General features: G+C 42.8%; 1 protein-coding gene across 1 annotated transcript in view; it reads right to left on the reverse strand.

The window, feature by feature from the left end:
* The window catches only part of Snx1 (sorting nexin 1), a 38,618-nt gene that overhangs the window by 7,386 nt on the left and 16,339 nt on the right, over positions 1-14,893 (reverse strand). The window contains exons 3-9 of the mRNA XM_069995199.1: positions 11,899-12,026; positions 11,331-11,397; positions 9,000-9,043; positions 6,562-6,703; positions 4,408-4,486; positions 3,735-3,810; positions 238-351 (exon numbers count right to left, since the gene is read on the reverse strand). Of these exons, the coding sequence (XP_069851300.1) occupies positions 238-351; positions 3,735-3,810; positions 4,408-4,486; positions 6,562-6,703; positions 9,000-9,043; positions 11,331-11,397; positions 11,899-12,026 (650 nt within the window). The remainder of the gene's footprint in view (positions 1-237; positions 352-3,734; positions 3,811-4,407; positions 4,487-6,561; positions 6,704-8,999; positions 9,044-11,330; positions 11,398-11,898; positions 12,027-14,893) is intronic.

The raw sequence follows: 14,893 nt of genomic DNA on the forward strand, positions 1-14,893 counted from the left end.
GAAACACAAGCCCACAGCTTTAATGGAGGGTTCTTCAATAGCTACATGGCATAGTTTCTTTTTAGTGGGTTTTCAAAGGGTCTATTCATTAATTGGAGTAAAAAAAAAAGTTTCTGATCTCAGAAATTTCCCCATTTCTGGGCTGGGAAGGTGGCTTAGTGGTAGAGTGCTTGCCTTGCATGCATGAGGCCCTGGGTTCGAGGGGTAGAGAGAAAAGAGAGGCCCAGGGCTACTTACAATGTCTGATTCATTCATCTTGATGGTCATTTTGCTTACAGCATCTGTAGCTTTGTTGAACATCTTAAGGAGACCAGCGCCGCTCAATGTCTGGGTACCCACAGCACGTGGCAGCTACAAGACCAAGAAGGCGGGGATGGCAAGTTATCTGTTGCCCCTATTTCAGGTTCAGAAGAATTAGTATCCATCAGATGGCATGCCCAAGACTTGCTGAGCAAATTATTTGAACTACAGATTGTTGTATTTTAAAGCAGCTACTTTAAAGCTTATGTGCAGAAAGAAAAGTAAAAAAACTATGTTAAAAGAAGCAATAAAAATAGCAGCTTTCGATGTCATTTGCAGAAAGAAAATAGAATGAGGGTTAGGGGACTACATATGGACACTGTGTTTGTTACTTAAGCATGAGTTGCTTAAACAGCAAGTACACTTTGGTTAAAAGTCAAAGTTCCTTTGGAGCCGGGCACCCATGGCTCATGCCTACAAATCCTACATACGCAGGAGGTTGAGATCTGAAGATCAAAGTTTGAAGCCACATTGGGCAGACAAATCTGTAAGACTCTTATCTCTAAATAACCAGAAAGCCAGAAATAGAGGCAGGCTTACGTGGAGTGAAAAAGCCAAGCAACAGTGAGAGGTGCCTGGACACATGCATGTGTGTACACACAAGCGCGCACGCGTGCGCACACGCGCACACACACACACACACACACACACACACACACACACACACACACACTCACTCTCACTCCTTTGGATCAACAAATTCTGCAAACAAGTGGACTTGTCTTGTCCAAAGTTTTAAGACAGTCTGAAGTTACAGTATGACTCAATTCCAATGTTATTCTTCATCAAACCAATGTGTAAGACCAAGAGCATAATTTACTCAGTATGAAGCTATTTTTAGACAGCAAACTACACTAAAGTGTTAGATTTTAGCATGCAAGATTTTACAAATTTTCTACAATAGGGGACATTTGGCAGTATCTGGAGATGACTTTGGTTGTTACAGTTGGGGAGGTAGAGGCACTGGCATCTAGTGGGAACTCAAACATCCTATAATACCAAGACAGGTGCCATCATAAAGAACTATCAGTCCAGTGTCCATGAAGACAAACTCTGCTCTAGAGGTATGAAATAAGGAAGGTTTAGAAATACTTAGAAGCAGAATTTTAAGTTTTACAGCATTAAAAAAAATTAATTGAAGAAAAAAAAAAAAGCCGGAAGTGATGCTGTATGGGCTGGGAAGGTGGCTCAGTGGTAGAGCGCTTGCCTTGCATGCCTGAGGCCCTGGGTTTGATTCCTCAGCACCACATAAGCAAAAAGAAAAAAAAAAAAAAAAATTAATTGGGCTGGGAAGGTGGCTCAGTGGTAGAGTGCTTGCCTTGCATGCATGAGGCCCTGGGTTCGATTCCTCAGCACCACATAAGCAAAAAGAAAAAAGCCGGAAGTGGCACTGTGGCTCAAGTGTTAGAGCGCTAGCCTTGAGCTGAAGAGCTGAGGGACAGCGCCGAAGCCCAGAGTTCAGGCCCCACGACCAGACCCCTACCCCCTAAAAAAAAATTAATTAGCCAGACGCCGGTGGCTCAGTTCAAAGCCAGCTTAGGCAGGAAAGTCCATGAGACTCTTACATCCAATAAAACACCAGAAAACCAGAAATGGTGCTGTGGCTCAAGTGGTAGAACGTCCACCTTGAGCTGAAGAGGGACAGTACCCAGGCCCAGAGTTGAAGCCCCATGACCAAAAAAAGAAAAGAAAAAGAGAAAACATTTTATTTATTATCTTAATTTTTTTTGTGCTGGTACTAAGGCTTGAACTGAGGCTCTTGCTTGGATTTTGTGGTTACAGCACCCTACCATGCCTTCAACTCAGCATTTTGGTGGTTAATTGGAGATGGAGTCTCTCAGGTTTTTCTGCCCTGACAGGCTTTGAGCCATGACCTTCAAATCTGAGCCTCCTAAGTAGCAAGGAACCACAAATGTGAACCACCAGTACCAGGTTAAAATATTTATTTGGAGGAAAATAATTCCCATATATTTAGTACTAGTAAAATAATGTGCAAATTAAAGAAGAATATGAAAATAAGTAATAGTTTTATCCTGACTTACCTTCCTTGTTGGTTTAAGGTAAGACATAGTTTAGTCTAATTCCTTTTGATTCTCAATAACATCTGTATTTCTACATATTTATATGCTATTTCATAGTTCACTTTTTTTTTGGTCAGTCATGGGGCTTGAACTCAGGGAGCTGTCCCTGAGCTCTTTTGCTCAAGACTGGTGGTCTACCACTTTGAGCCACAGCGCCACTTCTGGTTTTCTAGTGGCTAACTGGAGATAGAGGTCTCGTGGACTTTCCTACCTAAGCTGGCTTTGAACCACAATCCTCAGATCTCAGCCTCCTGAATAGCTAGGATTATAGGTGTAAGTCATCAGCACCCAGCTACATTTTACTCTTTATAACTCAATATGCTTCCACACACTAATATTCCTCTATATTTTCTGTTTATGAGAATAGAAAACATACTGTACAGATGTAGTCTATTCAATTCTTTTGTGCGTGCGTGCATGCGTGTGTGTGTGTGTGTGTGTGTGTGTGTGTGTGTGTGTTTGTCAGTTGTGGGGCTTGAACTCTGGGCCTGGGTGCTGTCCCTGAGCTCTTCAGCTCAAGGCTAATGCTCTACCACTTGAGCCACAGCACCAGTTCTGGTTTTTCAGTGGTTAATTGGAGATAAGAGTCTCACAGACTTTCCTGCCTGGGCTGGTTTTGAACCATGATCCTCAGACCTCAGCCTCCTGAGTAGCTAGGTTTATAGGCATGAGCCAACAGGACCAGGCTATCTTGCTACCTTCCTTCCTTCCTTCCTTCCTTCCTTCCTTCCTTCCTTCCTTCTTTCCTTCCTTCCTTCCTTCTTTCCTTCCTTCCTTCCTCCTTCCTTCCTCCCTCCCTCCCTCCCTTCCATTTTGGGCTGGTCCTGGGGCTTGACCTCAGGGTCTGGGCACTGTCCCTGAGCTTCTTTTGCCACTTGAGTCACAGCTCCACTACAGCTTTCTTGTAGTTTATTGGCGAATAGAGTCTCATAGACTTTCTTGCCCAGGCTGGCTTCAAATCTTAATTTTCAGATCTCAGCCTCCTGAGTAGCTAGGATTAGAGGCGTGAGCCACCAGCACTTAGCACAGCTCTATGGTTCTTGATAACTGCTTCTTACCCAATGGCCCTCAGTTCCTCGCACAAAACATGCGTTCAATTTGAACCAACTGGTAGCTTATAAAAGTCATGTCAAGGAACTACCAGTTTGACCTAGGTTGCCACTGATCTCCACAATGACTTCTTTTGCTTATAGGCAGAGCTGCTTTTATTCTGAAAAGTACTTGCTCTTGCTCACATTAAACTAGGATAGAGGCTAGAGCTAGATATATTAAGTGCTCAGATATTGGTTGACCTAGTTTTTATTCACTAGAAGTCAATATAAATAATGATATTACGTTTTGTACAATACTAACCTCTTCTTTTTCTAAAAACTCTCGGACATCAGGGTCCTGTAACATGGTGGGGTGGTTCACAACTCTCTGAAGGTACCTAGAAGGTAAAGAGTTATCACCTGATTAGCTGATATTGGCCTCAGAAAGTACTGGCAGGGGTACTGTACTTTTACAACTTTAAAATATCCTTAGATAAGGCACACAAGTAGGACTCTACTTGTAAGTATATTCAAGTTTGTGGAGCTGGGAAGGTGGCTCAGTGGTAGAGTGCTTGCCTTGCATGCATGAGGCCCTGGGTTCAATTCCTCAGCACCACATAAGCAGAAAAAGCCAGAAGTGGTGCAGTGGCTAAAGTGGTAGAATGCAAGCCTTGAGCTAAAAATAGCTGAGGGACAGCGCCCAGGCCCAGAGTTCAGACCCATGACTGACCCCAAAAAAAAAAAAAAAAGCTGTTCTTCACATTTCTAAAAGCCACCAAAGTATCTGGTCAAAAGAGAACTCAGGTCCATTCATATTAGATCTCCGAAGAAGGAAAACATGACTATTTCCTCAGGACGGAGAATGAAGAGAATACAGTACATGACAAGGTAACACTGAGAAACCAGGAAGATACACACACTGTGTAATTAAATCTCAATTCCAACTTCTTACTCATTCTCAAGGTAACTCAGGAACACGGCTGGAAGGCACCTACCTTTCCAGAGCAGCCCTTCGTTTTTCGAGAAATTCTGCAGAAGAAGAATCTTCCTTTCCAACTTTTACTTTTGTCATGCCTTGGATAGGATTTAAGAAGCAAAATTACTAGAAATCATGACAACAATAAAAGGTTCATTATAAAAAAGAAAAACCATCAGGAAGCAAGGCAACAAGAGTGGCCTTACAAGATAAAACCTGGGACCATTCAGTGTCATGAAAAGGCATGACAAAGGTCTATTTACATGAGGGCCTTTTTGTTGGTGTTGGTGGTAATGGGCTTGAACTCAGGGCCTGCGCACTGTCCCTCAGCTCCATTTAGCTTAAGGCTAGTGCTCTACCATTTGAGCCAATGTGCCACTTCCAATTTTTCTGGTGATTAGTCTCACAGACTTTCTAGCCCAGGCTGGCTTTCAAGGTGATCTTCATATCTCAGCCTCCTGAGCAGCTAGGATTATAGGCGTGAGCCACTGGCACCTGGTGAGAGTCATTTTTTAAACTGGTCTCCAAGGACTGAAGGTTCTAAACTCTAGGATTTACATTTTTTATACATTTCTTTAAAAATAAAACAACAACAACAACAGGCCATGAAATTCTGAGAACAATTAATCACTCCATGGGAATAGGAAGTTTGTCCGGTTCCTTAAACCAAGTTAGAACATTTTAATTTGGAGGGACTAGCCATTATATAAGATTCCTGGTGCGTGGGGCTGGGAAGGTGGCTCAGTGGTAGAGTGTTTGCCTTATGCAAGAGGCCCTAGGTTCAATTCCTCAGCACCACATAAGCAGAAAAAAAAAAGCTGGAAGTGGTGCTGTGGCTCAAGTGGTAGAGCGCTAGCCTTGAGCTGAAGAGCTGAGGGACAGCGCCCAGGCTCAGAGTTCAGGCCCCATGACCGAACAACAACAACAAAAAAAGATTCCTGATGCTTAATATATAGCTCAGTGGTAGAGTACGTGCCTAATGTATGAAAGACCTGATCCTTAGCAGCGGGGTGGGAGGGAGGAGAGAGGAGAAAGAAGAAAGGAGAGTGAGAGTAGAGGAGAGAGAGGACACACAGAACAGACAGCAAGCAGAGAGGAGAGAGAAGTTCTCTTTGCAGTGACTGGTGCAACCTGCCTGTAATCCCAGCACTCAGGAGGCAGAGATAGAAAAACTCAAGTTGAAGGCCAGACTAGGCTACAGGCCAGCCTGTAATATATAATACATAATAAGGCCTAGTCTGAATGACAAAATTAGAGCCAGACATGTCTCATATGTATAATCCAAGCTACTAAGGAGAGAATTTGGGAGGTAAGCCCAAGCAAACATTAATGTGACCCCATTACAACCAAGCTGGATGTAGTAGCATGCATGTGTAGTCCCAGCTACATGGGGGGAGGGGGGGGGTCCTACATAAAGAGGACTGAGACCTAAGATCAACACCAGGAAAAATGTAAAAGTCCATTCGAAAACAGCAGAAAGGATTAAGATACATCTCAAGTGGGAGAGTATGTGCCTAGTAAACATTAGAAAATAACAAAACTGTAGAAAATAAGAAAAAGAGAATGGAGGTTGGAGGTATGGTTCAGGTAGCAGAGTGTCAGCCAATGAGAGAAAGTATCAGATATCTGAGTCTCAGTCTTGGGGGAAAAAAAAAAAGAAGAAGGAAAAGACTGAAGCAAGGCACCAGTGGCCCATGTCTATAATTGTAGCTATTCAGGAAGCTGAGATCTGAGGATCAAGGTTCAAAGCTAGCCAGGGCAGGAAAATCCATGAGACGCTTATCTCCAATTAACCATCACAAAACCAGAAGTAGTGCTATGGCTCCAATTAGCAGAATTCTAGCCTTGAGCAAAAGAGCACATGGACAGTGCCTAGGCCATGAGGTCAAGCCACGTGACTGACAAAAAAAAAAGAAAAAAAGAAAAAGACTCTGGATAATAATATAAAACCAGGAGCTAAAATCAGAGTCCCCTACTATACCCAAGGAAAGAGAACATGTCAAAACATGCTGACCCTCTCTTACATTACGAAGTTCTAAAATGTCTCTGTTCTAATCACAAGACTCCATGCTGCTAATTGAAGTAGTCTGTGTCATACACTGAGCAGGAAGAGTGTTACACAGAAGGAACACAAAGGAAAAGACCCAAGTGGAGCTGAAGGCCACAGGCTTACCTATTAGGCTCTTTTCAGGTGGAGGAGGGACAATAAAGCCATTCTGAGAGTGCTTCTCTGAAAGCTTCTCATAAAGACCCAGAAAGTCACTAAATCTTCTTTTCACTGCAAACTGTTTACTTCTGAACATTGGTAAGCTTGTCTTTGGGATAGAAAAAAACAACACACAAATCCAAAATGTAATTTCATTTCAAACTCAGGTTGACTATCTTGAAAGTACCCGGCTAACACCAAAGGACTCTATTTTCTAAATCCCTACCCTGAGCCACCTAGCTAATAACTTTCTCTGTTTAACTTTTTTTTTTAATGCGTCAATACTAGGGCTTGAACTCAGGGCCTAGGCACTGTCCCTTAGCTTTTTCAGCTCAAGGCTAGCATTCTACCTCTTGAGCCACAGATCCACTTTTGGCTCTTTTGGTGGTTCACTGGAGATAAAGTATCATGGACTTTCTGCGTGGCTGGCTTTGAATCATGATCTTCAGATCTCATCCCTAAATAGCTATAGGCATGAGCCACTGACACCTGGTTTTTTAAACTTTTTGAATTATAGTCTTCTTTGGCAGTCTGGGACCCCTAAGAAGCCTTATTAAGAATGACTTTAGGAAGTGGCACTGTAGCTCAAGTGGTAGAGTTCTAGCCTTGAGCTGAAGAGCTGAGAGACAGCATTCAGGCCCAGAGTTCAAGCCCCACGACCGAACAAAAAAAAAAAAAAAAAAAAAAGAATGACTTTAGCCAGGCACCGGTGGCTCAGTGGCTCACACCTATAATCCTAGTTACTCAGGAGGCTAAGGATCACGGTTCAAAGCCATCCGGAGCAGAAAAGTGACTCTTAACCACTCAGAAAAAGCCAGAAGTGGCACTGTGGCTTATGTAGTAGAGCACTAGCTTTTAGTAAAAGAAGCTCAGGGACAGTGCCCAGGCAGAGTTCAAGCTCCAGGACTGGCAAACAAAAAAGATTTTAAATGCATACAAAAACATATAGCTATGGACATGACACACACCTGTAATTCCATCTACTAGGGAAGAGAGATTGGGCGGATCATGGATCAAGGCCAACCAAGGCAAAAATGGTAGTGAGACTCTCATTACAACAAACAAGCCAAATCCAGTGATACTACCTAGTAGTACCTCAGTTATGTGGGTGGCAAAGACAGGATTGTGGTCTGAGGCCAACATCAGGTAAAAGCAAAACCTTACCTGAAAGTAACTACATAAAGGGTCAGGGTTTGGGGCTGGGAAGTTGGCTCAGTGGTAGAGCGCTTGCCTTGCATGCCTGAGGCCCTGGGTTCAATTCCCAGCACCACATAAGCAAAAAAGCCGGAAGTGGCGCTGTGGCTCAAGTGGTAGAGCACTAGCCTTGAGCTGAAAAGCTGAGGGACAGTGCCCAGGCCCAGAGTTCAGGCCCCACGACCGGACCCAAAAAAAAAAAAAAAAAAAAGGGTCAGGGTTTATGGCTCAAATGGTAAGAGTACATGCGTGCCTAGCAAGCAAAAGGCACCATATTACAAAAAATAAATAAATAAAAACAGGTCAGGCACTGGTGGCTCATTCCTGTAAGGTTACTCTTGCTGTATATAAAGCAGAAGGAGAAGGAAGCAACTGATGTGAAAGGAAACAAGTATTCCTACCCCAGGCTAGCACTAGGCTCACTTTTACTTAGGAGGCTGGGATCTGAAGATCAAGGTTCAAAGTCAGCCTACATAGAAAAGCCCATGCGATTTTTATCTCCAACGAACTACAAAAAAAGCCAGAAGTGGCTCAAGTGGTAAGCTAGCCTTGAGCTGAAGAGCTGAGGGACAGCACCCAGGCCCAGAGTTCAGGCCCCACAACCAGACAAAAAAAAAGCCAGAAGTAGAGCTGTGGCTCAAGTGGTAGAGTGCTAACCTTGAATACAAAAGCTCAAGGAGTACCCAGACCCTGAGTTCAAGCCCCAGGAGTGGCACCAAAAATAAAAGATATAGGATTACATATATAGTTTTATTCTTAGAACACTTTAAATAAATAAACTTTAGAATAGATTTTTAAGATCATTTATAACCAATTATCAACTTAGCTAATGGAATAAAAGCAAACTCAAGTCAAGAGAAGTGAAGGATCAGACGAAAGAGATGTCTAAGCTGTTAAGACACTGATCTTCAAAAGTAATCTACCAAACTAATGCCATGCCACATAGTTCCTAAGAAAGGTGGGCCAAATCAGATATGTTGTAGGTCTTAATACAAAATTCACAAAAGTTCCACACTGGGATATTAGCTTTTTGGAAGTCTATTGAAAAGGTCCCATCTGGATACCCACAGATCACTGAAGGGATGTGCCTGCTCCATTTTGACTAAATGTGCAAGAAGATGTTGGTAAAGAGAACAAAATCACCCAGACATCATCTGAATGATGGCTTTCTTGGTGGGTGGTGATCATCAAGCGGGGTCTCTGGCACTCACCTGTGTGGTAACTTTGTAGGCTACGTAGGCATTCATACCATCCCCTGGGGAGGAACGAGAAAGGAGGAAAGGATTAGCTTCTAAACCAAAGCAGTGCTATCTGGTAACATCTGACCAGGAGCCCCACAGAAGAAGGACTTGTTTCATCTCTAAGCCTTATCTGCAATCCTGAAGTCCAATTCCTACTTTGCCTTGGGGCTGCTCAGGATACATGCCCCACGGATGCTGGCTAGGCATCAGTTCAAGTTAGACAAGAGAGTCAGCCTCCTGTTCCAAAGCCAGGCTCCATTTATACCCTCCACAAAGAAGCCCAGGAGACTGACAATCCACTGGTTGTTACCATGCCAATATTTGGGCTGGTTACACACATCTGCCGAAACCAAACAATTCTCTTGCTGTATAAAGCAGGAGGAGAAGGAAGTAACTGATGTAAAAGGAAACAAGTCGTCCTACCCCAGGCTAGCTCTAGGCTCACTTTGCTCTTTCAGAAAGACCATCTCAGCCCCCTTCTCTAGGGCTGGGGACACTGACCTCTCTGATCTAGCACACTCACTTCGAGCAAAGGGCCTGGCAGGAAGACACGAGGACTGCCCTATGTCGTACAAATCTCCTTTTTCTGGAGGAATTATTTTGATGAAGAAGCCTTTGACTGTTAAATAATCTGAGATTCAAGCAACTGTTTTTTCTCTGGGGTACAATCCTGACCTAGACCACTTAGGGAGATAAAGGCACCATTGACTTTCTGAACACTGAGAGGACATACATTAGAATCCAGACAGACAACTCCAGTGATGGACCATGGAGTGTGGAGTTGGTTTTGTTTCCTTCCTCCTTTGCCCTGGATTCCTGTCCCACATCAAACACAAAAGCCTAGATCAACGATGACCAGTTGCTTAAGATCCTGAACTGGTTCTGGGGTAGGGGTGGGAGGCCAGGGGAAGCAGCAGCACTAATGGATCAGCTGGGTGATATTTTACAATTTGGTTGCAGTGAGGTGGCTGAAAATGCTTGCCTTTCTATACAGAGAAGGTGGAAGTCATACAGAAATATAATACGTGCCTGCTTTACCTCCCCAACCTCTACCAAAAGTGTGTGTATAAAACAAATTATAGCCAGATGCTGGTGGCTCATGCCTGTAATCCTAGCTACTCAGGTGGCTGGGATCTGAGGATAATGGTTCAAAGCCAGCCTGGGCAGGAAAGCCTGTGAGACTCTTATCTCCAATAAATCATTCAGAATACCAGAAGTGGCACTGTGGCTCAAGTGGTAGAGTGCTCGCCTTGAGCTGAAGAGCTGAGGGACAGCACCTAGGCCCAGAGTTCAAGCATCACAACCGACTAAAATAATAAAACAAATTATAATATAACTTTAGAAATTACTTTGTATTATCATCTTTAGTTCTCTTCTAAACCACTAATATTACACTGCTTAATACAAAAGATGTTTACTACAGCCTTTAAAAAATATATAAATTTAGCCGGGGGCCAGTGACTCATGCCTATAATCCTAGTTATTCAGGAGACTGAGATCTGACGATCATGGTTCAAAGCCAGCCAGGGCAGGAAAGTCCGTGTGAGACTCTTATCTCCAATAAACCATTAGAAAACTGGAAGTGGCACTGTGGCTCAAGCAGTAGAGGGCTTGCCTTGAGCTGAAGTGGGCAGGAACAGCACCCAAAAGCCCAGAGTTAAAGCCCCACAACTGGGAAGTGGGGGGAGGGGAGGGGAGTAACAGGGGAGGGTGGGGAGGGGAAAAAATAGAAGTAATCAAATTTCACTCACTGTAATGTGATGTGAATGCTTTTTTGTCTTGTTTTGTTTTTTAGTACTAGGGATGGAAGCCAGATCTGTGTCCATACTAGGTAAGCACTTTGCCACTTGGCACTACTCCAGCCACTGGAGAACAGCCATGTTCAATCCTACAATTTAGTGCCTGCAACTAAGGAGGTATAAGGGCAAGTGTATATAAAACATACTAGTAGCTGGGTGCCAGGAGCTCATGCTTGTAATCCCACTACTCAGAAGACTGAGTTTTGAAGCCAACTTGGGCAGGAAAGTCTCTGAGATGATTATCTGCAAGTAACCACTCTAGAGCTCGAAGTGGAGGTATGGATCAACTGGTAGAGCATCAGCCTTGAACAAAAAACACTCAGGGACAGTGCCCAGGCCCTGAAAGTCCTAGGTAAGTGCTGTCTCTAGCTTTGGAATCATAGGTAGGGAAATACTTCCAGCAGAGATATCTGAGGAAAGTCTCATTGGCTGATTCTGCTCTGGAGGTAGCCAACCTCAAAAAAGCTAGCTTTGATTCCCACAGCCCCATGTGATCACTTACCTATCTTCTCAGGGTCAGTAATACCTACTGTCAAGTCAAACTGGTCTTCTTGCTCTTCTTCCTCTAGCTTTGTAAAGAAAAGACAAATCATGAGAGCTATTAAATTCCTGATGTACCCTACTGCAAATCAAGGGTCCACCTTTGTCCATTCCCAATGATCCAGTGACTCAAAGCCCACAATTTTAAATTGGGAGCCAGTACAAAGATCTCTGTTATATCTGTTCCCTTAAAATCTTATTTTGATGACAATGAATAATGACCAGGTTTGGGAAGACCTGCCCTCTCTCAAGTTAAGAAGGGAGTAAGAATTCACTGTATCTCTATAGATGGGGCCTCAGACACGAGCAACCATTAGTGGCCAGTAAAAGCCTTTGTACTATCCTCTATGCAATAGATACACTGTCTAAGAAAGAGTCCTTTATTAGATTCTAGTTGTCCATTAACCATAAAGGTCTCCTTCAGGAGACATAAATATTTTCTCAAGGTCACACTCAATTGAACCTCAGATGAGCAGCAAACAGATCCTAAGATCCCCAAAGCAAGAAAGAGCAACAGCACAGATTCTCACCTCCTCATAGCTTGGCTGGGGCTTGGCAGAATTTGCGGCTTCCTGTGGAGGAGGAGAAATGAGCATTTTGGCCGGCCCTTTCTTCTGATTATTTTGTGTAGAATCCAGGGACAGTTCCACTGTGGCATCTAAAAAAGTTGATATTTTAAAATGAAAGTCAATAATGGGTCTTCAAAGGCTAAACATCAGTTCTATAGCCAAGATGTCCAAGAACAGTCGCAAGTGCTCTAAAAACCAAAGATGTTCTCAGAGTCTGAAAAAAAGTAAGTCATAAAAGTTTTACATGGATCAAAGTGGAGGATGGTGAAGAGGAACATGTCCTTTTAGCCTGGGCATAATGAACACCCTCTTCCTTTCCTTTCCAAACACAATTACTTGGCCACCTTCACCTACCTACATTTAGTTAAGCTTAATGCAATTAATTTCACATTTGGAAGTCTCAATGTCTGTCTGTCTCTCACACACACACATACATATATTACACACATACATACAATATTGGGGACTGATGAGGGCCTCAGGCGTGCTAGGCAAGCATTCTACCACTTATGCAATATCCCCAATCCTTTTATTTTATAATTTTTGAGACAGGGTCTCAATAATGTCTGGGCTGGTCTCAAACTCAAGATCCTTCTGTCCCCAAGTGGCTGCATTACAGATATGTGCCAACAAACCCACAATAGAGTATCCCTTTTTTGTAAAGCATATTTTTTGTAAAGCATATTTTGTAAAATCTTTTGTAAAATTTTGTAAAACCTTTTGTAAAGCATATTTATTCTTAAAAACCACTGAGCCACCTTCCCAGTCCCTCCACCCATAATTTGTAAAGTTCATTTTCAATATAGTTTCTTTTTTTTTTTTTTTTTTGGGTCCGGTCATGGGGCCTGAACTCTGGGCCTGGGTGCTGTCCCTCAGCTCTTCAGCTCAAGGCTAGCGCTCTACCACTTGAGCCACAGCGCCACTTCCGGCTTTTTTCTTTTTGCTTATGTGGTGCTGAGGAATCGAACCCAGGGCCTCAGGCATGCAAGGCAAGCGCTCTACCACTGAGCCACCTTCCCAGCCCCCAATATAGTTTCTAATGAGTACCACTGCTGCATTTGTTCACTCTTGTCCTGTCATTTCTGTGTCCCACCTACACTCTCCCAAAGACCAATAAATAGACAAACAAAACAAAAAGAAAACAACAACAAAGGACAAACCTGTTTCCATTCATGGAGTTCATTTCAATAAATTTTACATGATCGGTTGCATATAGGCATTTTGCCTTTGTATTTCCCTCCTAAGAGTAGTCAATCTGTTTTTTTGTTTTGTTTTGTTTTTGTTGGTCATGGGACTTGAACTCTGAGCCTGGGCGCTGTCCCTGAGCTCTTCAGCTCAAGGCTAGCACTCTACTACTGGAGCCACAGTGCTGCTTCTGGTTTTCTGGTGGTTTATTGACAATAAGAGTCTCCCAGACTTTTCTGCCTGGGCTGGCTTTGAACCATGATCCTCAGATCTCAGCCTCCTGAGTAGCTAGGTTTATGGGCATGAGCCACCGGTGCCCATCTTTGATCTTAAATCATTTATAAAAGAACAATGTTTGGTTATCAGCCTTACAAACCAATATGATAGAAAAGGAAAATATGCTACCAGTAAACACTATTGAAGAAAGAGTCAGGGAGGGCTGGGAAGGTGGCTCAGTGGTAGAGTGTTTGCCTCACATGCATGAGGCCCTGGGTTCGATTCCTCAGCACCACATAAACAGAAAAAGCCAGAAGTGGCGCTGTGGCTCAAGTGGTAGAGTGCTAGCCAGAAAGAAAGAAAGAAAGAAAGAAAGAAAGAAAGAAAGAAAGAAAGAAAGAAAGAAAGAAAGAAAGAAAGAAAGAAAGAAAGAAAGAAAGAAAGAAAGAAAGAAAGAAAGAAAGAAAGAAAGAAAGAGAAAGAAAGAAAGAAAGAGAAAGAAAGAAAGAAAGAAAGAAAGAAAGAAAGAGAAAGAAAGAGAAAGAAAGAGAAAGAAAGAAAGAAAGAAAGAGAAAGAAAGAAAGAAAGAGAAAGAAAGAAAGAAAGAGAAAGAAAGAAAGAAAGAAAGAAAGAGAAAGAAAGAAAGAAAGAAAGAGAAAGAAAGAAAGAAAGAAAGAGAAAGAAAGAAAGAAAGAAAGAAAGAAAGAAAGAGAGAAAGAAAGAAAGAGAAAGAAAGAAAGAAAGAAAGAGAAAGAAAGAAAGAAAGAGAAAGAAAGAAAGAAAGAAAGAAAGAGAAAGAAAGAAAGAAAGAAAGAGAAAGAAAGAAAGAAAGAAAGAGAAAGAAAGAAAGAAAGAAAGAAAGAAAGAAAGAAAGAAAGAAAGAAAGAGAAAGAAAGAAAGAAAGAAAGAAAGAAAGAAAGTCAGGGAAATGTAAGCTAAAAAAATATGGACCAGTATCTCGGCACCAGTGTCTCACACCTGTAGCTACTCAAGAGGCTGAGATCTGAGAACTGCAGTTCAAAGTCAGCCTAGGCAGGAAAGTCCATGAGACACTTATTTCCAATTAACCACCAGAAAAGCCCAAAGTGGAGCTGTGGCTCAAGCAGTAGAGTGCTAGCCTTGAGCAAAAAAACTCTGCTTCAGCACCCAGGCCCTGAGTTCAAGCTACAGGATGGGGGGGGGGGGGTGGAGGGAGAAGGAATAAGGACCAAAACTCAGGAACACCTGGGAAAGGGCAGCTTGCTATACTTGAAGACAGCATTATTTTGCTGTCTTGTTTTGGATCTTAAACTCAGGGCCTTGAACTTTTGCTTGGCTTTTTCCACTCAAGGCCAGCATGCTACCACGGGAACCACACTCTACTTTTGGCTTTTTGCTTTAATTAGTTAAGAGTCTTATGGATTTCTCTGCCTGGGCTAGCTTCAAACCTCAATCCTCAGATCTCAGCCTTCTGAAATTGTTAGGATTATAGGCATAAGCCATTTGTGCTCATCTACAATAGTATCTTATGTAGTTATATTCTATATCACACACACACACACACACACACACACAC

Source organism: Dipodomys merriami, unplaced genomic scaffold, assembly GCF_024711535.1.
Source record: "Dipodomys merriami isolate MVZ:Mamm:240054 unplaced genomic scaffold, mDipMer1.0.p SCAF_48, whole genome shotgun sequence".
In the NCBI taxonomy this organism is placed as follows: Eukaryota; Metazoa; Chordata; class Mammalia; order Rodentia; family Heteromyidae; genus Dipodomys; species Dipodomys merriami.